Raw genomic sequence first — 25190 nt, 5'->3', positions numbered from 1 at the left:
GTTTACCAGCCCATCGCAAATGAGCATCGGTGGGTTTTTCCCCGAACATTAGCATTAAAAACACGGAAATGCAACTATTGTGATGATTGTGCTCTTTTCTTCTTAAACACTCGCATGAGTTAACACGTCAACTTGATATACTGTAGAAGTTTGTATCTTATCGACCGCTTTTCTTTTGGCTCATCGTGTTACAAAGGGGAAAGCAAAACCGAATGGGAGTTCATAAGGCTTTTTTTTTTTTTTTTTACTTGCCACTACATGAATCAAGTGTAGCTTTTTTTGTTGCTGTTGCTAATGTACAGTTTAAGTGCTACAGAGTTTGTGGTATTTTCAGCAACTTAAAATAGGGTCGACCGCCTTACTTGTAAATTCCTCATTTTGTACTTTTGCTTCCCCATTGAAAGAGTCTGTACTTTTTGGTTTCCCTTTGCAGTCTCATAATGGCTTTCATCATTTCGGTCTCACAACACTCGCAGTTGCTTTGAGGAGGCAAGAGGGGAGACTTCATAACTATGAGAATATTTTTGTCGTATTTTGCATGTGTGATTATGGGGCCACTTTATAGACTCCATCGCGCGTACGCATGAACATTGATACATAATCAATGAGTTGAACTAAATGAAAAAAAACATTGCCTCAAAGATGGGTTTTATCAGCTCGCAGCACTTGCCAACTCCGTCTCGATGTCATTTGTGGTTGGTTATGATGCAGTTTTAAGATTTTTTTTTTTTGGACAGATACCCTTCGACAAATTCATGAGTTATTTGACATGTAGTTTGTGTACAAATATTTAGCCTCTTTGGCGTTGTATTTGATGTCATATGTTTCTTTTAAAAAGCCAATTGCCCGAGGTTTTTATTTATTTTTTTTTTTTTTTTTTACAGTTTCTGTAGCCGGCCTGCTGCGTCACTATGTCACAATGTGTAGGACTGTGTTGTAGTTGTGCTGTGATGTGGGTGAGTCAGTTTTTCATTTTTTTTTCATTTTTTTTTCTTCTTCGCCACACTCTTGCTGGTTGAGTGCAAACAGCAACGTGACAGCAGCACACTCGTCCACCCAGGTGGAAAGTTGTCCTCACAGAGAAAGTTTTTTTTAATTTTGTTGTACCTTTTGTTGTTTCTTATAAAAACATCGGAAACATTAGTTATAAATGAGGGAATCCAGAGTTTGCAAATGGTAAATTGTGATCCAAATCCGGTTGCCAGGGGCTACTAGAGAAGTTTAAGAGTCAGGCCCTGAAGTGGTATGTTGATGTGTTTGTACCAACTTTTACCAGAGGCCTGGCAACTTCAGGAGTCTGTGCAGCAGAATACTTCTGGTTTGCTGTTTAGGAAGGCTACCTATAATTTGAGAAAAAAAAATAGCATGCAAGTGTATTTATTATAGTGGTGAAACCCAAACCATACTATATTTGATATCCTTGAAATTTGCAGAGCAAAAAGCCCTATCATTTTGAGTACTCGTTTTTATATGCAAAATTATTTCGTCATCATAAATAGCAGCTGTTAGCTGGATGTTTGCCTCTGTCCACGTAAACATACCTTGTTGTTTGAGGCCTTTTCTTCAGTATCAAGTGAATATGCTTCCTTTTCAACATCTAATATGCCACTAGTCAGGTAATCTCGTTTCCTCTTTACTCTCCATTCTGCCCTTTGCTACGATCTTTTTTCTTCTTCTTTTTTTACGACTCCCTCTCCTCAGTTCTTAAATGTCTCAGGCAGATTATTTCAAACTATGCGCTTTGTTTTTTTTATTTCTTGTTCTGGATACTTTGCTGACTCGGTCCCATTAGGATGTAGATACTGCACAAACTTCTACTAAAGTTCTCTTTAAACCGTTTTAACATGTACAAGACACTTTTAAACCACCATGTCGAGGTACAGCAGTATTCCTGAAAGCATGATTCATAAGTCTAGTTCAGCACAGACATTGTCGACAGTCGGTTGCATCATCCAGACCCTCAGAACTTGGTTTGCCTGTCGTGTTTTCATTTGTGCCCGTGTGATCAACCAAGAACAACATCTGCCTACTCAGTTTTACCATCTCTGAGCTTTTGCATTTGCATGTACCTTTCAAGTGTGTGTGTGTGTGTTTATGTGCAGACTTTTCCATCTCCCCAATTCAGAGGTTTCTAAGGGAGTGGGCTACTTAAAGCTAGTTTTTTTTTTTTTTTTTTTCTGCTGGAGGCTCTGGAACTTATTACAGTCTGGGCATTTTCATAAACGGGCTATTCAGCTGCCTCTGCGTGGCTCTGAATGGGACACAGTGTCGCAAGGAGAAAGGGAGTTAATGTGGACTAGTAAGTCGCGAGGCCTCCTCATTTTCGGAAGACTGGTGTTCTGAAAAGTGTAGTTACTCGAAATTACTGAAGAGCACTACTACAATTTCAACTTGCCTGTTTCCTATTGTTTGCGTCCATTTACATTTACATACGACACTTTGTTCATTTCAAGCCGTGTTTGACACTGCACCAGTGTCTCAACGCCCTGCATAAAGAGATGTGGGCATCACAATAAAGTTTGAAAATGTTTTTACTGCTGTGGGATTCTTTCCACATTGAGACGGCAATCTTTTCCATGTTTTCCACTTCATCACGGTAAAAAAAAAAAAAAAAAAATCATAAAAAAAAAAAAAAAAAAAGAGTCTAAATTTAGCCTTTATGGTAACGATGTAACAGTAAGCCGTTCTACCCGGTAGCAGGGGGGTTTTCATACTAAATGAAGTAGAATGGCAAAACATGCTCCTTCTGCCTGGAGAAAAACGAGCCGCGCTGACTGTGCGGACCCCACCGTGGACTGCTGAATAATGGAGATCTGAGGGGCCACCCAGATAATTGGCACAAACTTCACGAGTTTTCAGGAGATATCACTTTCGTTGGAAAGTACATTACACATATAATACTGTTTGATCTTTGACACCCTTTAAATTGCTTTATATTGTTTCCGTGTTCCTCAGTGACTTACAGGGAAACCTAAACACACGAGTCATATACATTTTAAAACTCTTCTATGTTTCATTAGGATTAAATACTGGAGTTACAACTGATTCTTTTGTAAGAATTCCCAGGTCTAGTGAGCTCATGTTTTGTGAGTTTATTTCCACAAATACAAATGCATGTTCTTTTCAGCCCCATTCCATGTCACGGTGTGGAGGCTGACCTTTCGCCTTTAATATAGAATTACTTTTTGTGGAAAGATTTTGCTGTAAGTTGGGATTTCTCAAAGGTGCAAAATGCAAGATTTAAGACCGGTTTTGTAATATCACATTGTGCGTTAGTCGGCGATAAACTAAACTAAACATATTAACACCGTCGTTAACGTTTTACAATTAACCATCTGATTACTCACCGCTTGAGAAAATGTGACGGTATTTCTAACTACTTTCATCGCTGTGGCAGTAACCAGTCTCGGGGCACGCCGCTTCGAAGGAAGCAGGCCATGCATGTGATTAAGATGTGATTATTACAGTCAAGTTGTGATGTCCGTGAGGAGCTAATCGCGACACACGCACACTCACGGCGAAGATCTACGAGTCGGAGGACATTTGACCTGGAAAAGGCTTTAATCTGCAGCTGAAGAACTCTGATGCTTGATCTGGATTATCTTGTTTACCACGACATGGGTCTCAGTAGAAGCTGTCAGCGTGGCATCTTGTTTTTCCCCCTCCATACAGGCATAAATAGCTCAGCTTTCGTGTATTGTATTACAGTAGTTGTCCGTCGGGGCATTTCTTTGAGATTCTAATTGTCATTCTGTTTAATCTTGCAGGGTTCCCAAGAAAGCAAACAGGTAAGAATCGTTTCCTCATCTGATTATATTGCAGAGCCATGCATGCTCACTGGTGGGTAATCCTGTGATGGCACACGCAGACACGCCACTCGTTCACACAGATCAGGGAAATGAGGCAGGTTTTACTAAGCCTGATGTGCTGCAACACAGGAGTCTTCAGAGGTTGGACCAAACATACCCCACCAACCCCCACTCAGCTCAGGCTCACACACACACACACACACACACACACACACACACACACACACACACACACACACACACACACACACACACACACACACACACACACACACACACACAGAGTGAGGGACAAAGGGGTCCCTCTTCTGAGGGCGGCCCATCACTGCCTTTCACAGTGAACAGAACAGTGGCCTTTCACAGTTGGGGCCAGTATAGGCAGAGGCAGCCATACATAGCGTCCCGAGGTTCAAGCCGGAGTCTGGCCTTGTGGCATCTCCACTGAGGAGCGTCCTTTCTCTGGCCTTGCACTCTGGGCACTCAGCAGAGCGGCACCACATCCTCTCTGGCTGTCACATTATACAGTAGACACACTCGGCATGATTCATACACTAGGAGGTCCTCCTGCCACATTATTCTCACTGCTGAAATGAACAATTGTTGGTTCTTTCTGTTGCCGTAATTCTTCCTGAACCTTCACTTGCCTGAAGCGTCTGCTGATGCAGGGTATAGTACAGTAAGATGTATACATTGCACTGACTTTGCCTGTCGAAAATGCCATGTATGAAACACTATAGTGTGAGCATATTTGTGAATGTACTGGATTAATGCTGCTTGTGCACTGTTCCACCCGCCTGGTTTAGGTGTTTCTCACGGATGTTCCTCTTTTTCTAGAACCAGCAGCATTCTCAGTAAAGACCACCCCCCAGACAAGAAACCCAAAAGTGACAAAACCTCACTTCCCTCCAATGAGTTTGACCCTACAGGTAACTTCCCACTTTCATTTTCATTTTCAGGCTCAGACTCCTGTTCTGTTTTTCTCTGTCACACACGGCCTTGTTTCCATCTTGTCCTTTTATCTCTGGATGCATCTCTGACGGCCTCATATGTTTCTGTCTGTCCCTCACACTCATTTCTTCCTTCCTCTCTAACTCGCGTGCGGTCTCATAAAACAAGTGTGATGGAGATGGTTTTCGCAAAGCATGCTGGAATGGTGAAAGGTGGCGTGTGGATAGTCCTCCATGCTTTGTGCTTGATTGTCGAAAACAGCTGTACGTCAATGTTGTGCGGTTTGACCTTCGATAACTGTTCGGCTCTAATCGCTGGAACTTGAATTTGCTCTAAAAAAAGGAGTTGGAATTTTTTGGTGTTAGCTCAACTAATGGACAGGAATGAAATGTATTTATTGGTTGCGTGTGCATTGCACTGCATTACAGTAACTGTTTGGCAGAAGCTTATGTTGCATTACGTGGTGCCAGTTTTAAGCAGATTAGCACAAAGAGGTTTGATTAATGGACTGAAAACATCTACAGCTGTGTGTATAATTCTCACGCCATTCACGTAGTTTTACATAAATCTGTGGGTTTTGTACGCTCAAAGTGGTTGGGTGGTCTCATGCTTGCACGCATACTTGACGGGCACAGAAAAGCCGCTGAGCCTGTGATGCACACCAGTTTCAAGTTTATTGCAGGGCGAGATTGTTGAGGTTCTGATATTGTGACACTCATTGTGGTACCAGGGCAGGACAATATGCGATATGACTGAAGCTTCTGTGTTCAAAACAAAACAGAAAATCCTCTGCACCACATGGAGGCTTATCTGTGTATGATGCAACAAAACATAGACAAGATGTGTTCTCTCTGTGGTCACACAAGAAATGTTCCCTGCTGCCTGGATGTGTCTCGCACCACACTAAAATCTGTTTTGCGTGCTTTTCTGTGTTTTTTTTTTTTTTTTTTTCAATTTATTTATTTTACCATGTTTGGAGTGCTGTCATGATTAAACAAGTGCACTACAGCCACAGGGAGGCAAATGATTCTTTATTTAATTGAAATCTATATTTTTAGGTTCCCTTTTGATCGTTTATTTGTACACGATTCATATTTGCGTGTTATGAAACTTTGCATGTCTGCATGATGAATATAGATGCATGTCCTTTTTATTTATTAGCAAGTTGCATGAACTCTAACAATCTTTTCCTCAATTTTCTCCCGATTTCCCTTTTCTCTGTCATAATTTGAAAGTGGTTTGGATTTATTGCAGATGGGCAGAAGCAGTCAAACAATCTGAAAACAGATGTTAAAACTGACTTCAGATTCACATTTTCCAAATGATGGTGTGTAGGAAAGTCATTAATTACCTGTAAATGATTAAAATGTATTGGACATTGTTCTAAAAAGTTTAGGCAACTTTTTTTTCCTCCTCAGTTACGAGGTGTAACTTTGTTATAGATTTATTTTTAGCATCATCTCCTTTACCACAAGTTATAAAAACCACCCTCTGGGGCGGATAGACACACCCTAAATTACATAGAGCACACTGTACATGCAGTTGCATCAGCAGCATATTTATCACAGTAAAATGTATATCAAATTGAATATACAAGAGCCCCATATGAAGGATCAGCTTAAGTATAACAACTGAGTCACAACACAGTCAGTGGCAGCTAGTGACAGCGAGTAGAGGTGTTATTTTTTTTTTTTTTAAAGATTACAAAAAAAAACAAGCTAATAAATGTTCAATGATTGCACTCTTTAGTGCCGATACAAACCATTATGTTTTATTCAACTGCCTATTTGTTCATTTTAATTTTTCTTCTCCCATGATTGTTTCTCCCTCATGATTTTCTCTTTCCTGTTTTGTGTTTCCTTTCCTTGTGTTGGTCGTTTGTTTGTTGTGTATGCGTGCGCGTGTGTGCTGCTGTCTGCGCTGTCTTCTGCGTTGTCTTCTGCGTTGTCTTCTGCGTGGTGGGGGGCTGTGAGCAGAAGCTCTGGTGGTGCAGAAGAGTGGCAGCAGCAGTGTACTAGCAGAGGGGAAGCCTGAGTCCTGTGGTAAGATGTTCTTGCTGGAATGGCTGGTGTGACAGCTGCAGCTCTACATGCCTCAGACCCTGGTGTGAGATTGCCACTAGGTGTTTGTTTTAAACAGATTAACAGCAATAGATTATACAGATCATAATCTTCGGCTGCATGGGGAGAGTTGGGCTCAGAGTCAGTGCCAAGCGATCAACTCAACTTGAGTACATCAACGCATGAAGTACCCTGCTTTGTAAACACAATTTGTATTGAAGAAAAATCGGAATTTATGGAGACATGTCACGTATATATATTTTTACCATTGAATTATTTGTATGATTATTTTAATCTATGAAATGAGCAACAATGTTTACCATCTGTACAGTGGCTACTAGTGCATGTTTTAGTGAGTGTATCAGACCTCAGCAGATGTGCACAGTACTAGTTAACAGAATTTGGATGACCAGAATGCATTTCCACAGTTTACTTTTCCACTACTTGGCCCAATCGTATTATGTATGTAAAGTTTTGAATTACAATTAGTGATCTCTTAAACTCAATTGATGTCACACAGGATATATTTGCATAATAACAGGGACTTATTGATGCTTAAAAGAAAACCGAGCTCCCACAGGACTTGTTTTCCGAATCTACGTTAGCGGGGTCATTATGGCGCCTCCTCATCCCGGTGGTGTGAGGGGAGCAGAGTCCTGTTCAAATGCTTTCTGCTGCTTATTACATCATCTGGGGCGCTATTGTTGGCCACAATGTACCAGATTCAGACAATTTTATTGATCCCAAAAAGGGTAATTCATTTGCAGCTTACTCAGTCCATACATGCAACCATAAAAACTCACTGACAAAGTAGTTTGGCCATATGTCAAGCAACAGATCAACAGATCATAGTTCGATACAGCGGAAACTGTGGGAGTAGAGACAAACAAGTTATAGGTAGAAATAAGTTATTGTGCATACGAAATTACAAAATGTCACAGTCATTTAAAGCACCCACTGTCAGCGTTTAGAGGCCTGATGGCAGAAGGAATAAAGGACTTAGAGTCGGGATTTGTTCTCCTCAGGGGCGCATTATTACGGTGGCCTGGGGGCGTCACAGTAAACTCACTGGACACAACATGGTCAGATTAGCTGTTAAATGACCTCACATGCAGTGAATTGACAAAACAAATTCTTAAGGCAGCTGCCAGTTTCTGCTGATGACAGTCTAGTCTCTGTTTAGGTCACAGTACATCAAGATAATCCATCACTCCCATAGTCAGAATGCTCCCATGCTCTTTTTCTTCTCCATTGTGTCTATTCTGACACCAAATTAGAACTGAATAAATCCACCCATAAGAAATATTTGAACATTTGAGGCTCCGATTTTTAGATTTAATATAAAACTATTTGGACTTTGGTTCGCTTCATTCCAATGACTTTGGTTCCTTCTTGGTGTGATTGTGGTGCTAAAGGTACTCTGATTACAGATCAGTTAAGCCTCTGAATAATACATTAGCTGCAATGGATTGACCTGATCAGTGGTCATGTCAGCACTCCCACTCCTCATGGTTTACAAATACCACCCAAAGATCTCCCAAAATACTGTTAATCACAGAAACCAGGAAAAAGATCAACATCTAGAGGCAAATTCACACCAGCACTTTAACCCATATGGCTTCATCGGCTTCCTTGACACTCTCGCCCTCTCTCCCTTTCCCTTCCCCCTGCTCCCTCAGTACTACCTAACCCTCTCTCCACCCCTCCCCCCACCCCCGGCCTGGGGCTTTTGGCTCCCTCAGCCTCGCTCCATATATTAGCTGCCGGTCCATCTACTCTCCAACCCCCACCCCAACCTTATCGATCGACTCACCTCTCTTGTTGACGCTGCACTGACCAGGAAACCTCAGACGCAACAAGAAAGCTGTCAAGGGTCACCTCCCTCGGTCTGATCACTCATAAACAGCTTTTACAGAGATGTTTTAAGAGCCTGCTACTATTAGAAAATCTGCTTACATCTCGTTTTAATAACATCACGCTACATTTAGCTTTCTATTCGAGCATTTTACTTTTTTTTTTTTTTTTTTGCATTGTATTTTCTTTTGCTCGTACTTTCCTGTCAGTCAAAGTCAATGTCAGCCAACCATGAGATGAAGTCGTATCTCTTGTAGCCATGCTAATGAAACAGCGCTTGAAGAACCTGAAACATAACGTTCCTCCTTCTGACCCGTGAGACAACAATAAAAAATGTCTGAGGCGTCAGATCGGTTTCAGATATCGCCTCGTACAGAAGGCGGGGTAGGATTTATTTTTTGCTGTGTAGTCAACAAACTTCATTGACAGTATAAAATGTATTATTATTATGTCCGAAATATTTAAATTAACGCTTAAGATGTTTTCCGGACAACAAGCTTTCTTTACTGTACACACTCGTTATCCTCACAACAGAGTCCTGGGCTACAGCTGATTGGTTATCTGTATGTTCAAGGTTAGCTTTTTTTTTCCAAGTTTGTCTCAAAGTGATACTCGTATGCATTTGAAAGTCCTACTGCTCATTCTTCTTGACGATGCCAACTGCAGACATCTCCCCTCAATTTCAGCAAAACTAACAATATCTTTAAGGTCAGTTTGGACAGGAGGAACAAATACAAAAAAAAAGTATCTATTAGCATCTGAAATCCAACGTACCTTAACTCTTAAAAAAAAAAAAAAGAGAGCGATGTTCCTAACTTTTATCTCCTGCAAAATGTGATTATTTTCCCGTCACTGCAAGTTTCAAGTTAGTTAAAGTCATATTCTTACGATGACCGCAGGTGGTTAGGCTCAGTTTTCTTTATTTTTGGAATGTTTGTTGCTGACTTCATCCAGTTAAGTAAACGTCCCTCAGTGACTTCCTGATCCTTTTGAAGACACTGTTATGTCTCTCTGTCCCGTCTGTCTCACTTGCAGGTCTGGTCCAGCGATGTGTAATCATCCAGAAAGATGAAAATGGCTTTGGGCTCACTGTCAGTGGTGACAACCCAGTGTTTGTGCAGCTTGTCAAAGAAGGTAAGGATGAGTCTCACACTTAAAAGGCAGAAGAAAATAATTTAATTACAATGACAACTTCTGGTCTGAGCCTCCGTAATCGAGACGCGAGCTCCTTTTCAAATGCGCCAACTTCAAACTGTCACAGCAGTTTGCTCAGAGCTCACATATGAGCGGTAATGAGGACTCGGCAGCAACCACCACCACTCTTGACGCTCCACGTAGACGAGTGACGCCGTTCACTGTACGCTGTATTTCCTCCGCAACAATTTCACTGTAGCTGCAGCAGCTTGGTTTTTTAAAAAAATTTTTTTTATCTAGGTCTATGTTAAAGAGGGGACTTTTAACAGGATGGTTCTGTGGTCCCAAGTAACCTTTGACTGCCTGAATAGGATGATGTAGGGTCTTCTCAGGTCACAGAAAACCCTACGTCCTCTGTATACAAACAGAGAGAGACGGACGAGGAAGGAACTCATCGAGTCATCACTGCTGCCCAGTGTTTAACTATCCATGTTCGGCTTCCCATTTGTGCTTTTGTTACTGACTCAATACAAAGAGCAAGCTACTAGGTTTCCTCTGAATAATTTATACAGCGTCTTTTCAACCGAGAAGCAAACAAAACGTGTCTGTGCTATCTCGCTACAGTTTTCTCATGTAGCCCGCTTTGGGGAAATTAACCGTTTTAAAGTCCAGTTTAATACCAGCTGATCAGACCTGGTGGTGTCCTTCGTTCAGTGACACCAGTTAAAATGGCGACGCTAATGCAAACCTGAAGACACTAGCTCTGTGTTTTTGGTTTTCAAAATACCTGAGCTGTACGCTGCTGACTATAGAGTCAGACGTGGCTCCCGTAATAACCTGTCTCGTGCCTAAATCCCTTTGTTTGGGGTGGAGCTGTGAAACAGGTCCTTCTTGTAATATAACCACTATTATGGTCTTTGAAAATAGTCCCTTTGCCACATCTGGTCTGTCAAGGCTATATGGTGTGTTCATTATGCAGAAATATCAACAACTGCACCAGGAAGCCAAATGTCTTTTGTGTTTTCCCTCATTTCCCTCCATTTATTTCATTCCTCCATCTTGTTTTATTTCTCTTTTGCCTCCAGTGTTGCTTTAATGCTCTTTTTTTCTCCGTGTTTGCCAGATGGGGCTGCAATGCGGGCAGGTGTTCAGACTGGAGACAGGATCATCAAGGTATTGTGTTCCTCTGCCTCCATGTCTTTAAACAGCTAATGTCACTGTTTCCTACTTCAAGGCCAATACAGAGGCTGTAGGCTGCCACCTTCTGGTCAGTCAGTATTTCTACTCTTTCTACACTGTCTAGAAATAAACTGCTGTAAAGCTGGGCTAATAACTAAGAATGGGAGGTTTTGGACTTTTATATTTTGTCTTTTTAATTCTCACCATAGTGCTCTTGCTGTCTTCCAGGTTAACGGGACCCTTGTTACACATTCTAATCACATAGAAGTGGTGAAACTGATCAAATGTAAGTTCCTCTCTCTGGATGTTTAGCAAAAATCACATTTAACAAAATAAACCTTCAAATTAAACTGACAAATCCCTTTTTTTTTTTTTTTTTTAATTCCAGCGGGCTCCTATGTGGCCCTCACAGTGTTGGGGCGCCCTCCGGGGCTCGCCCAGATTCCTCTGCCCGAAGCAGAGCACGAGATGTTGGGCGTTAGTATATCCTCTCCAAACTCTCCAGCAGCAGAGCGCCCCTACAGTCCTCAGGACCGTTTCTCCTCTCCACATTCACCATGGGTACTAAAGACAGCAGTTTCTTCTATTGCCCCCTTTCTTCTTCTTGCATCCACTGTCCACAAACTTTCTTCTTAATCCGCCCTCCTCATCATCTCAGGGATTTTCCCTCAGGTTATCGGGTTATTTCTCTGCTACTTCTAAATGTGCCGTTATTTATGTTGTGGCTTTTCTATAGCTTATACAAATCAACTAGTATTCTGAAATATTTTTTTAAAATGTATCCGGATCATGTGCTTTAATGTTTTTCACCTGTAGTCTAAAGCACAATTCCAGATGCTTTAAAACTTCCCTTTTTGTTTCTCCCCACAGGATGAGAACAGCAGTGTCTGCAACCAGAAGGCTGACATCTTGCAAAGGATGATCTCAAAAGAGCAGCAGGAGCTGCAGGTTAGCATAACAGTCACTGTCACTGACTGTCCTCTCGTGTAATACTGCTTCCCTTGTAGGTTTTGACAGTAGCAACGTGATTTCCTTCCCTTATCGCACAGTTATGTATTTCTAAACCCTAATTAAAAGGAGCATCATTCATCGCTGTAGCAAGCTTGGTGCTACCAGGGTCTCTCCTGGACATAGATGACACGCTCAGCTGTACATTCAGGTGTAAAATGCTTTTATTTGCCCGGCCCATACACCATGCACTCGTGTAACCACTTCCTCTCCTGGTCCTCCTTCTCCCTGCTCCCTTTATAGGGGAGAGCTCATTAGTCCACATCCAGCTCAGCGGTGCTCATCAGTCCGTATTCGGCTCAGCTGTGCTCATTACACCTGCCCGGCACTGTTCTCTGAACCACTCTTCCCACTCTCTACCCCCTGCAGCTGGGCTAACCACACCCCGCCACCACAATCGCTCTTTGAATACCAGAGTTTACATATGACATGTTTTACTGGCCTGAATAGATACATATGACAGAGAACTGCAGTTTGTGTTCTTGTTTTGATCTCTCCTCTTTTGCTTTCCAGGCCATGAAGGAGGAGTACAGCAGGAACCCCTCCCCCAAACTACTGAAAGACATCCAGGAAGCTAAAAAACACATTCCTCAGCTGCCGGGTCAGCTCTTCAAGGCCGCTGGGACAACACAGGTACAAACTAACAGAGTGTAGGGACACTTGTGTACCAGCAAGATCCAAGCAATCTTTGTATGATTTTGTGTGGTGCTTTTAGAGATCGTTCCAGACCAACATTAATCCTAATCTTATCAGAGGATTAGGCTTTCTCTGTGGGAAGCCACTCTTTTGTGTCTGTGTATCAGCTTATTTTATACATATAACATGCTGAGCCTTGTGTTATTTATTTATATATATATATAACATATTAGTTTGGTGTATGTGAATAATGAAATCATTTTATTTGATAAAATGACACCCTCGAAATCCTCACAAATACATATATTCATTAATTCATGCTGGGTGACCCGGTAGCCGTTAGCGGTTTGATTCCCGACCAACGGGACCCTTAGTGCACATCATTTTGCGGCCATATTTCCCCACATTTCTAATGTCTACACTGTGCTATCAGCATGAAGGCAAAAATGCCCCCCCCAAAAAGACCAAAACATCACCAATGTCGCTGGTTAGTTTGTTCATAGCCTGTGTAAACGTTTGAACACGTGTCATGATAAGAGTTTTTGAATATTGCTTGTGGTTCATAATTATGAACAAAGCGTGTGTTTGCATGAATCCTCAGGAGGCTGTTCCAGGTGGTGATGCAGATGATGGTAGCATGTTTGAGACAGAGCGCACAACTCTCCCTAAAGGAGACAACAGTACAGACCTGTCCTGGAGCAGCACTCCTGTAAGTTCTCACATGTCTAACAACATAGTCTAAAAATCCCTCCGAACGTCTTGTTGAACTTTGAATCCAAGACTCGGTAAGCTGTAGGAAAATAGATTTATCACATGCTAAATGAATTGAATCTTTTGATCTCGAAAACCTAGTTCAAGCACTATACGTGTATGCATTGACTCTGCATTCAAATGACTGTTGGTCATCTCTAAAAAATGAAGGAAAGGCATCATGTGGCCACAGTTCAGTTTCATACATATTCTTTTGTAAAATAGAGAGTGATTGAGAAATGTATCTTTTCTTCCATCCCACCTTCAGATATCTCGCATATTCGGGGTCGGATCTCCAGAGAGTCTGTGTCCAAGAGACTCATCCTGCCCCAGCCCAAAGAGCACACCCGGGAACAGCTTCAACTCCTGCCACTCCCCAGAGACAGAGGACACCACTGACCTGGTAGCTATACTCTTTTGCCGTGGACAAAGTCTCTTTGGAATATTGATTTATTCCCTTCCTTTGCTATTGTACGCAGATATTTTGTGCAAGTATATGCCAGGTCTGGGGGGGGGGGTTATAATTGTCCAAATGAGGGAAGTAATTTCACAATATATCAATACCTTTTCTCCAGGACTCTCTGTCTCCAACCACAGTCAGCAGTCCCTCCTCTTCTCGCCTTGTCTCGCAAATCATTGGAGCTGAAGATGACTATTTTGATTCAGACCAGGAGCAGGTATTTTTCCACATGGAATTGTTAACATCTGTGGCATTCATGATCTCATTGAACCCAGTCCGGCGCACATTTTCCAACTTACTCGTGTCAGATAAAGGTCGAGTTGAACTGTTGTACTGATCGTGTGTTTCAGACAAATGGCCAGTGTAACAGCTTTAACAGTATTGAGCAGCTCAAGTCTCGCCCCGCCCACCTCGCAGCCTTTCTGCATCATGTCATCTCTCAGTTCGACCCTGCTCCTGTGGTGAGACTTTCTGCCTTCACACCTCGTTGAACATGTTTTCTGTACTTAATTTCCTGTTTTTTTTCGCAGACTCTTAATAGTTCCGTTTTTCATGAATCCTAATATTGTCCTATCAGCTGTGCTACCTCTATGCTGACCTCTACAAGCAGACCAACTCCAAAGAGACCAGACGGGTGTTCATGGACCTCCACACCTTCTTCATTGATCGGGGAGCAGTATGTCTTAAGTTTTTGTCCCCTGTAGTAAAATAAACTATAAGAACACTATAGTTCAGACTTATGTGTTATTCATGTGTCTGTTTTACATGACTCACTGCATTGCTGTGCCCCAGATCCTCCACAAAGCCAAATCTAAAATATACCAATGCCTTTATTCATAATCTTCACTCACATTGATACATTTTATATCATTTGAAAGTGTTTTGCTGGACTTAAGTTCATTCAATCTGTTTTTAAACTCTAAAACTGTTTAATTTTGGTTTCAGAATTTAAAAGTTGCTGTTCCTGAATCGGTCTCTTCTGACCTCGGTAAGGATTATGTCCTAAACATTTTTTTATTGTATTGTGAAGCACCTTGTATTGCATTTTACATTTAACCAAGGTGTTAAAGAATCCAATGTTCTGATAGGCCAGATGGAAAGTATTGCTTACCTTTAATAGCACCTATTTAGTATGCACATGCCACAAACAACTAATACTTGGTATTAAGTCTTTGTGTGTGTGTGTGTGTGTGTGTGTGTGTGTTTTTCAGACCGGCGGCGGACAGAACTGATCCCAGAAGAAATAAACAGACAACATGTTCAAACACTGCAGGACTCCCTGCTTCCTGACATTCAGAAGAACCTTGAGGATTTCAGGTAAACTTGGCAAATCTGAATTCTTTTGTGATGTGGTGCTTTCAAACTGTTATTTTTTTCCCGCATGATGCAAATATAAATATCCTGCCTTAGTATCCACTGTGTAGTCGTTTCTTTCTGCATCACTATGGATCTGATCACAGTACACTTCCTACCTGGTGTGTTGGCACATGTAGGCAGAAGCGCAGCATGGGCCTCACAGTGGCTGAAGTAGAGCTGGCCAGACTGGACCAAGAGAGAATCAGAGACCGAGTCACTCTGGAGCGAGAACGCTCGTATGCTGAAAACATCATTACCAAGATAGAAGATATCCTGTAAGTAGCAGATGCACATGCAGTCACACGTAGACACATAGGCTGTTTGGATACACAGATACTCGTAATTGAATGTTTCTAATGATCAATATCTCCACAGGTTAACTACTCAGACCACAGAGGAAGAGAAATGGTAAGAAAACGTATGTTGTGGAGCATCAGGTTGACTGATATGAAGAGCATCTCTTAAAGCATATGAAGGAGGTTGTTTGGGGCTTCAACAGCTCCCGTGGCCCCTCGAACCGTCGGCGTCTTCCTTCCATTTCCCGTCTGTAATGTGTCTCACAATTATCGAAAACTTGTTGAGTCATGGCTTATTATATTGACCTTTTGACTCCCTTGAATTGATCACGAAAAACAATCTTGTGCTAAATGAATAATATGTCATTGGTAGTCATTCTTCATCTTCAAAGTGTAGTCTTTGATTTTTTTCCAACAACATATTGGTGTCACCCAAGCCCCGATCTGCATCCCCCACAGTTTACAAATTAAGCACTCGGGCAATCTCTTAAAGAAAACATGTAATTTATGCAGCATGTTTATATTAAATAATTCAAAAGTGATACTGATTGAAACAGTCTTGTTTGAAATGCCATATGGCTGCAGCACAGCCCAGATGGTTTGTGTGGAAATTGTGTGAGAACGACTGGTGTAACATATGGTGCAAGTCACAATATGGATACTTGTTCTCTTCAAATTTCAGCATTGTCTTGTTAGTTATAAATCAGAGAGCGTTCAAACTCATATGTTGTCCCTTTTGTTTTCATTCAGCACTACAATGCAGTATGTGATCTATGCATACATGAAGCAACTTGGCGTGAGGGTCAAGGAACCCCGCAGTCTGGAGTCCAAGCGGGTTCGGATCAGCTTTCTTCCCAAGATTAAGGTTTATACACTTCCTGCACCACCAGCGTTCTTCCTCTCCCCTTCATCGCCTGCATGACAATTTGTCTTCCCCTTTGTTTTTGATGAACCCCAGAAAAGCATCAAGACGGAGAAGGAGGGAGAAGAGAAAGTGAAAAAACCCAGATTTCCTAGTATCCTTGGACCTCAGCGTCGGCCCAGTCGTATCGAAGCAGCGTCAGGTGAGTTTGCAGTTTTACATAAACAGAAATTGCGGCAGTGCGTCTGAAGCCTTTTAAAGATGTAACGCCACTTCTGTCTGTGTTCAGTGGGTAAAGCGCTGGACGGTCGCCCCCGGCCTCAGAAACAGTTGTCTCAGCCTACACTGGGGGCAAGTGACCACATGGAGGCTGGTCGTCTAAGAGGCAGCCAATCAAGCGAGGGCTCCGAGCTCACACACTCCATGTCTGTCAACATGTCATCTCCAAATAGCGCCCCCTACAGCTCTGAAACAAGCCGGGATGCTGATAGTGGTGAGTTTCTTAATGACAGAATTAGACTAGAAATAGACAGAGAAGGTGAAGGTTTCTAACAAGTTTACCCGTCTGTCAGGTGGGACCCCGACCTCAGGCCCCTCCAGGCTGAGTGACGGCCTTCAGTCGGACCCTCTGGATGGGTTGCCGTACCCTGCTTCGCACTTTGACCTTTGCAGCCTGGACCAACTGCAAGAGGATGACCGAGAAAGCGACAGGTGCAGTGACAATCAGATTTACAGCTAACACTTGTGCTTCCCGACATAAAAATGTTTTTCATCTCTGATTTCTCTGTTGACATTTTTGTAGAGCTCACGAGGGAACACCAAAGGCCATAAGAAGGTGAGGACACTTGATCTGAAATCTGAAAATCCATCTAAAATGATATGCAGTGAGTGAGTTTGAGTGCTCGTATGAAAGTCTGACTTTCATTCTCGCCCCTAGGCTTGACGGACTGGGTGCCGCTGATGTACAGAGTGAGGACGACCAGGGGACAGACTCTGAGCACGATCCGCCAAACTGGCAGCAGCTGGTGGGTCGAGAGGTCCTCGCGGGTCTCAGGCCTCACGAAATCAAGAGACAGGAAGTTATCAATGGTGAGGTCAATGTAAAATCCACTGAAGCAACATTTCTATTTCAGATTAAAACCCGGTTCTCCCTCGTTGTGCTTACAAATACCGTTCCAGAATATAGTGACTAGCGAAAGAGTGATATATGCAGCAGAGTATTTGCTGGGATCCAACCCAAGTTGGTGTCAAATGTGAATAATGCTGAGGTGTGCAAATCCTACACCATTTTGAATTAACATCCTGAACTGTGTCTGCAGAGCTGTTTTACACAGAGCGTGCGCATGTGCGGATGCTGAGGGTGTTGGACCACATTTTCTACCAGAAGCTCTCCAAAGAGGCCATCCTGCCACCTGCTGACATCAAAAACATCTTCACCAACCTGGAAGAGATTCTACAGCTGCATGGTAAACGCACACAAACACGCGCATCCTAAAACCTGTCAGAAATTCTCATCCATGCGCGGCTGCTCTTCAACCATTAAGGCGCAGTAAACACCACTAAAATACGGTTGTGTGAATTAAGATCAAGTTGAGAGTAAAGCTAAACTACAGCCAAAAAAAGAGCCTCACGTTGTCATGTCGCATTCTTCATCTTATTCTTTATCTTACGCACGCAAACACGCACGTGCTGACTGCCTATTGGTGCCTCCCCTTCGAATTTCAGTTTCAATACTGGAGCAAATGGCAGCCGTTCGGAAGAGAAACGAGTCTTCAGTAATTGATCTGATAGGAGACGACTTGCTCTCCTGGGTGAGTACGATTTTCAGGACAAAATTGTATCCCTTCTTTCTAACAATTTCTTGTATTGAATACATTTCAGGATGACTGATGTGGTTGGGAAAAAAATAACATTGTGCACAAAGAAATTGAACTGTTGCCCGGAATTGCTTCATAACGAGAAAAAGGGTTGAGGTTGGCATGAGATTGCTTCTCTCGGCCTCGATTCTGTTATTTTTTTTGACATTTCATATGCGCATGAAAACGGTTAAATAGAGTTTATATATGACAGAGACGGGATTATTGGCATTTTTCTGTCGTTTAACATGAAATCCCACACCTAGAACAAACATGGCTCTTCCCGTTACTGAGGAAGAGCATCCGCCTTCCTCAGTAACGGGAACATTTATCACAGTGAAAGCAAGAAAGGGAAACGGAAGCTCGGTCCCCAGTAAATGGTTATGTCGGATAATGCCCTAGATTTGTCTTGACATGTCCGCGTCGCGATATCATGCGGGATGTATTTGATGTGAGGTAGCCACGTATCAGCTGTCAGCCTTGTCTGACATCTCTCTGTGGGGGATAAATAGGGTAAACGGTCCCCTGAGGGACTGAGCATTGATCTAGTCGACATTGAAACTGAAGCCGTCTCGAGGATGCAAGCCCGGCCCCCTTCTGGGAGACGGCGACTCATTGCAGTAGTTGGATAACGAGGTATTTTCACGGCAACTAACCCCTAACCCAGATCAACTGTGTCCCATCTCTGCTCCGGTCCTGCCTCTGGTTGGGCGCTTACAGTTCAGCGGTGGAGAGGAAGAGAAGATCAAGCAGGCGGTGGGGACGTTCTGCAGTAACCAGCCTTTTGCTTTGGAGATCATCAAGACCAAGCAGAAGAAGGACTCCAGGTTCACTTCATTCATCCAGGTACTCGCACTATGCTCATGACCTGCAGAAAAGGTGTTCACCAGAAAGGAAGTGTTTCGGCTTAGAAAATGTCTGGCGAGCGACTGGACTGAATGCCGAGAATGTGCCGCACCAAAGGGTTAAACTGTGGATATGTCAACTAAACCGAAAGCCAAGCTACAGTCACTGCAGCTCAGTCAACGCTGATAATTAATAAAAGATACACTTGAACTGTTTTGTGATTGTGTTCGTGCGCCCAACTTGTTTTTTTTGTTGTTGTTGCTTCGCAGGAGGCGGAGAGTAACAGACTGTGTCGACGGCTGCAGCTTAAGGACATCATTCCCGTAGAGATGCTGCGGCTCACCAAGTACCCCCTGCTACTAGACAACATTGTCAAGTACACAGGTGCTGTAGTGTTGCGTTACCCATCAGAGCTTTTTCAACCACATTTGGCAGCGTTGTAATCATCGTACGCGCACAGCCTGATCAAAGACGGTGCGCGTTGTCTTTTGTGGCGAATGATTGAATGAATTGAAAATGTGAGACGTTGTCACTCAATGCTAAAACAATAGCTGCAACCAGCAGTCGTTTTCATTTTTGATTAGTCTACCAATTATTTTCTTGATTGTTTGTTTTATTAAATGTCAGAAAAGATTGACTAATCAAAGATCTATTTGGGGGAAGAAAAAAAAACCAACAACGCAGTTTCATCCTCGCTATTATGCCCATTCTCTTTAAAAATGCAGTTTCAGACTCTACGGACTATGTGATATTTTTGTTCATATCTGCAGTCACAGTGACAGGATAGATGTTTAAATTTCAGCACCAGTACAAGCATAAAATATATCTGGTCTGATTATCTGAGCGGAAATTAATTCTTTGCTGCAACTCCTCTGCATATGACCTTCTTTACTAGAGTTCATTAATTTATCCAGCTTTTCTCTCTTGTGGTCCTCAAATCAATTAGATCCTCCAAGGCAGTTCATTTAGTATGGAAATTAATTTACTCATGTTGCAAGTAACCATGGAAACGTAAAAAAAAGTAATTGTATCTAATTTGCATCTAATCGTCTGAAAGCAATATAATACAATAGATCAAATGGAAATTAACTCTCCAGTTATAATAAAAGTGTATCAAACACAGTGTCAAGCAGGGCTGTGTGTGGCTACGTGCCAAATATCAGTGAATTATTGGAGAGATCATCATTTCAACGGTTCTGGAGTGGTATGGCACATTTTCGGAAATGTCGCAGCCATTATTTGGTCCATCGTTTTAGTCTTGGCTGGGGTTCGAGTCTCACGCTGAGAAAATGCACTAACGATAAAGTATAACCAGCTATTATGGGACCATAATGCCCGCCCCTCCCTCTGCTTTATCATCATTTCTGTGAACAATGGTGTGTTAATGGACAGAGGAAATATCAATTTGTCGGACAGCCCCCTGCAGAACTAAGGAATCCTTACCGCTTGATGTCCTAATATCTTTTCAGACAATGCAGTGGAGAAGGACAAAGTCAAGCAGGCCGCAGACTGCTGCAGAAAGATCCTCTGTCACGTCAACCAGGCGGTGAAGGAATCTGAGGACAAACAGGTGCGATTTTTTTTTTTTTTTTAAATGTATTTATTTTACGAAATCTCCTTTCCATTTTATGCCGTCCCTGACATTTCCTCTTACTCCCTTTAGCCTCATCCTAAGTCCTTCTTTTCTTTTCTCCTGCTCTGCCACAATTTCTTTCTTTCACTACTTTCTCTGCTCCCCAGGCGGTGGCTTCTTCTTAAAGAGTGCTTATTATACTCTCTTTTTTATTTCTTTTTTCTGACTCTGTTTCTCCTCTCCCTTCTCCTAGAGGTTGGAGGACTATCAGAGAAGATTGGACCTCTCTTCTCTAAAGCAGACAGACAACCCCGTGATCCTGGAGCTAAAGGTGAGTTATCTGCACAACCCTTTAAGCTTCAGTTAGAGCGCACTGACTTGTTGTACACGCACACATTATGTTTGGATTGTCTGCGCCATGAAAAAAAAAAAAAAGCAGCACTATGTGGAAATGACTCCGTGGACCAGTGGCTAGTAGTTAAAAGCTCTTGTTTGAATGTATTTTTCTCGTTCCATATCCACCAGAACCTGGATCTAACCAAGAAAACAATGGTGCATGAAGGTCCGCTGTCATGGAAAGTGAACAAGGACAAAACTATTGGTGTGTAAAGAGTGCTTTTATGAGAATTTTGTATTTGTTGTATTATTGATGCATAACTCGTGCAGCGCAGTGACTCCGGTCGACCGCTGCCAGTGTTTGACGATCAAGACATGTCCGATTTGTTTTCAGAGTTGTACACACTCCTCCTGGAGGACATCCTGGTTCTGCTGCAGAAACAAGATGAGCGTCTGATCCTGAAGTGTCACAGCAAAAACCTGGCCGGCACCGCGGATACCAAACAGAACTTCAGCCCCATCATCAAACTCAACACTGTGCTGGTGCGCTCTGTGGCTACAGGTCAGTTAGCACGCAACCTCCAGCGGCATGAGGTTTCCGTTCTTTTGAATTGCCAAATCCATAACCTAAGGATTCAGTATCGGGAAATCTGTGGCTCCAGGCATAGAGGGCAGAATAATATCGATTAATCTCCCGCCAAACCTTCTGTTCACCTTCTCTCCCGCCAGACAACAAGTCCTTCTTCGTTCTTTCCATGTCAGACAACGGAGCGCAGATCTATGAGCTAATGGCCCCCACAGTCTCAGACCAGAGAACGTGAGACCAAATGCCCTTTGATTGATTCATTGAATTTGTATTGCTCCAGTTGTTAAATGGGCTAATAACTCTTTTTTTTGTTTGTTTGTTTTTTTACCCCCCCCCCTCCGCCTATTGCACAAGGTGGCAGCGTCTAATTACCCAGAGAGCCGATGCCATGAAAGTGAAGCCCCACAGCGTCATACCATTACCTCAGACCGAGTGGGTTGCTTTATAGTTTGTATAATTGGATCAGATCTGATGGTTCTCAGGTTTTGAGCTCGTCGCTAACATTAAGGTTCTGCTTGTGCGCCAGTGGTGAGAGAGACGGTGTGGAGATCATCACGGCAGGTGTTTCCAGGTTGAGTAGAGACCCCGACCGCACATCCACCGGCAGCACCCAGTCCACAGGTAACTGCAGTGACTACTTAGACATCGCTCCTTAGTCAACTGTGGAGATAATCCTTCTCCAATTATACCTCCACTGATAACTGTAATTATACCTTCTTAGATAAAGAGAGCAGTCCGGCCTCGAGAAGTGCGATGCCGAGTTCCCTGCCAGGTAGTAATCCATTTGAGGGAGTCAAGGCAGAGGAGGAGGAGGAGGAGGAGGAAGGCTTTGTGGACCCGGAGCTTCCTTACCAAGTGGCTGAGGATGGCAGAGGAGGAGACTCGTTTAACATGTTTCCCTCCAGGGCCGACGAAGCGCTGAAAACATGTAGGCACACAGAGCCGACGCATGGAAACACGAGCTACATAAGCAGTAAATTAAAGCAACTGCACTCGGTTATTGCGCGGAAATTTAAAGTTAATTGTCCCTCACCTGTCCCCCAGTGGCAGCGTTAAAGCAGGTGTTGGTGACCCAGCTGATGTCCCAGGAGGCAGCCGAGCAAAGCAAGCGCTCCACGGGTGCCCGTCTCCTCAGGACCACCTCTCTGCGGACCCCCATAGACAGCCGCGCACGGGTGATGGTCCACAACGGCTCAGAGAAGAGCAGCTCCCGGACAGAGGACCTGACTCAGGACCTGGGCTCTGGGGACACTGGCTTCTTTGACTCACCTGAAGATTATGGTGAGCCTTGGCAGTTAATACAGTTGATTTAGCCATCGAGCGTTCCACTGCCGGTTTAACAACACCAGCTCAATGCCTTCTTTTGATTCTCAGCAGGATATCTAGTCCTGGAGGGTTACGGTGGCCCCGGGGAGAGCAGCACAGACGACGACATCTTGGCATCAACCACAGGGAAGCAGCTGAGCACCTCACAAGGCTGCGCTGCCGACTCTGGCATCAATTTGAGATTTTCTTCAACATCCCACGCTGGCAGCCTCTCCTCTTTCAGCAGACAGGTCCTGTCTCACCTCAGAAATCTTCAGGCCAACCTCAACTATCTGAAGGTACCTCAAACAGTTCTTCCTTCTGAGCTCCTGAACACACACGTAATGATAGTGTGAAGTAAACACACACACACACAGTGGTCATTTTCATTGCGTGATCTGACCGTGGATTGTTTCCCCCCCCGCAGGACGTTGAGGCCAAGTACAATAATTTAATACGCCAAAGGCCAGAGAGGTCAGCAGCCGACACGGATGGAAACAAAGGTACCTCATCTCATGTTCAGCGTCAACACATGAATCTCTGGTTCTTGGTATATGAATGACTTCGCGTCTGTCCTTCTTCTGATCCTACTTGTCCATTTCTTTCCTCAGATAAGAGATAGTGGAAGTCCGTGCCGCAGCTTTTGGCTCTGGTCCCAAAGAGGAAGTACCGACTCGTAGTCTGTCCCTACTTCTTGTGTCCTGGACTTTCTGGACGTCCCATAAGCTTGTCCTCTCACTGCTGAGCCCTCTTTTTTTTTTTTTTTTTCCCCATCGCCGTCGCCCACGGTCGCCACAGAGAATGAGAGACTTTGAGTGTGAGCAAACGTTTGAAGGGAGGAGTCATCTTTGTGATGCAGCGCCCCACCCCACCGTCCCCCACCCCCTCCTCAGCACAAGGCAATCAGGGAAGCGGGATTGCCCCAAGAAACCTCCCCCACCTCCCTCCTCTACCATTTAACACCCATTTCCCCCCCTGATCTCCCTGCAAGAAAGAGAACTTATACCAAAATGTACAAAGATGTGTGTTTAGAATATATATATATGAAACACAAAACAAGAAAAGGAAAATTTTAAGATAATGTATTAAGATTTTTTTTATCCCAAGATGTATTTATTTTCTTTCTTTTCTTTTCATTTTTTTTTTTTTTTTTTTAACGTGTTTTCCCCACATTGCTTGCATGCTTTTGGCCATGGTGTTACCGTTTTGGCCGCTTATCCTGCTTCAGTCACACAGGGTTGGTGTGAGCGTTGAGTGCACGCCAGCATACAAGCACCTGAGCGTACCTTGACGAACGGCAGGACTATATTCAGACTGATAGAGGCCAGAGTTGCACTGGTGATGGATAGAGATCCCGTTGTGTTAAAAAAAAACCTCTCAATGTGTTCAAGTCTAGAATTTCAGATGCATTCTAGGTGTGGTGATAACTAGAATGAAGAGTCTGCAGGCTCTGATCTGGTCCTGTTGCATTTCTGTGCTGACTCCTTCGTCCTCCTCCTCCTCCTCCTCCTCCTCCTCACTGTGAGGGGTATTTTGCCTCTCGTCTGTTCCTCTTCTCCTTTTCCGTGTGATTCTCCCCCTTCTTTTCCCTTGTGAGCATGTATGGCTGTCATTCCTCTCCTCTTCCTTCGCAGCCCCGTGGCTTCCATGCTTATTTATCCCCCCTTCCTACACTGTATGTCATGCTTCCTCATCTGCCTCTGGGAGTCTTGCCCTGTCCTCTCCCTCCACCCCCCTCCGCCCCTCTTCTACATGGAGCGGTCATGCTCTCTCTGTGTCAGCTCCTGACAGATATGCTGCTTCTTTCTGTCGGCGATGCTGATCTGACATGCCTGATATTCTAATAATGTCATGAAGTTCAACATATACTGTACAATGATCAAGTTGAAAGGTTATGCATAACTTTACGAAATAAACGGTGCCATGACACATTCAAAAAGGTCAACTCAGCATGTTTTTTGTTTGTTTTTGTTTTTGTTTTCTTTAGGTGTGCATTGGGATTTGGCATGTGACTAATTATTTTGAATCTCATGAAACGATTTTAAATTACACATTGCCTGGCTGTTACACTGATGAAACATTTTACTTCTTTAGCACGTATTGAATGTCAGTTTCAGTAATGGAGAAATGATTGAAGGCTTGTTTTTTCACTTAAACCGTGATGAGAAAGATCAAGGACACCACAGCATTAGTTATGATGGATAAGCCAGCCGCCTTTTAAAAAAAAAAAAAAAAAAAAAAAGGTCGCCTACCCTTGAATTTTTACTCTCCCTGTTGCTAAATTTCAGCCATTTTTCATCACGGTGACAAATAAATGTACATTTACGCTATTTATC

General features: G+C 43.2%; 1 protein-coding gene across 2 annotated transcripts in view; it reads left to right on the top strand.

Annotated features, from left to right (window-relative positions):
* Nucleotides 1-24793, top strand: part of arhgef12a (Rho guanine nucleotide exchange factor (GEF) 12a) — a 34629-nt gene extending 9836 nt beyond the window's left edge. The window contains exons 2-41 of one of the 2 annotated variants that reach the window (XM_069690206.1): nt 3768-3788; nt 4644-4735; nt 6734-6799; nt 9707-9805; nt 10929-10978; nt 11213-11270; nt 11373-11545; nt 11855-11932; nt 12506-12625; nt 13230-13337; nt 13647-13781; nt 13954-14055; nt 14189-14299; nt 14416-14514; nt 14784-14826; nt 15050-15155; nt 15332-15469; nt 15570-15602; nt 16241-16355; nt 16449-16554; nt 16642-16845; nt 16925-17063; nt 17155-17187; nt 17290-17441; nt 17672-17818; nt 18078-18163; nt 18929-19054; nt 19324-19438; nt 20524-20624; nt 20881-20958; nt 21153-21228; nt 21358-21525; nt 21693-21780; nt 21904-21981; nt 22076-22170; nt 22271-22477; nt 22594-22830; nt 22924-23153; nt 23282-23357; nt 23466-24793. In XM_069690206.1, coding sequence (XP_069546307.1) covers nt 3768-3788; nt 4644-4735; nt 6734-6799; nt 9707-9805; nt 10929-10978; nt 11213-11270; nt 11373-11545; nt 11855-11932; nt 12506-12625; nt 13230-13337; nt 13647-13781; nt 13954-14055; nt 14189-14299; nt 14416-14514; nt 14784-14826; nt 15050-15155; nt 15332-15469; nt 15570-15602; nt 16241-16355; nt 16449-16554; nt 16642-16845; nt 16925-17063; nt 17155-17187; nt 17290-17441; nt 17672-17818; nt 18078-18163; nt 18929-19054; nt 19324-19438; nt 20524-20624; nt 20881-20958; nt 21153-21228; nt 21358-21525; nt 21693-21780; nt 21904-21981; nt 22076-22170; nt 22271-22477; nt 22594-22830; nt 22924-23153; nt 23282-23357; nt 23466-23476 — 4300 coding nt within the window. In that variant the 3' untranslated portion in view covers nt 23477-24793. The remainder of the gene's footprint in view (nt 1-3767; nt 3789-4643; nt 4736-6733; nt 6800-9706; nt 9806-10928; nt 10979-11212; nt 11271-11372; nt 11546-11854; nt 11933-12505; nt 12626-13229; nt 13338-13646; nt 13782-13953; nt 14056-14188; nt 14300-14415; nt 14515-14783; nt 14827-15049; nt 15156-15331; nt 15470-15569; nt 15603-16240; nt 16356-16448; nt 16555-16641; nt 16846-16924; nt 17064-17154; nt 17188-17289; nt 17442-17671; nt 17819-18077; nt 18164-18928; nt 19055-19323; nt 19439-20523; nt 20625-20880; nt 20959-21152; nt 21229-21357; nt 21526-21692; nt 21781-21903; nt 21982-22075; nt 22171-22270; nt 22478-22593; nt 22831-22923; nt 23154-23281; nt 23358-23465) is intronic. The other variant, XM_069690217.1, reaches the window with a different exon arrangement.
* Nucleotides 24794-25190: the final 397 nt, after the last annotated feature.

This window comes from Brachyistius frenatus, unplaced genomic scaffold (assembly GCF_029030835.1).
Source record: "Brachyistius frenatus isolate BFR_SWC_R1_liver_20210118 unplaced genomic scaffold, ASM2903083v1 Contig_1, whole genome shotgun sequence".
Classification (NCBI taxonomy): Eukaryota; Metazoa; Chordata; class Actinopteri; family Embiotocidae; genus Brachyistius; species Brachyistius frenatus.
The sequence above is the reverse complement of the archived record's forward strand: the minus strand, read 5'-3'. Positions and strand labels throughout refer to the sequence as shown.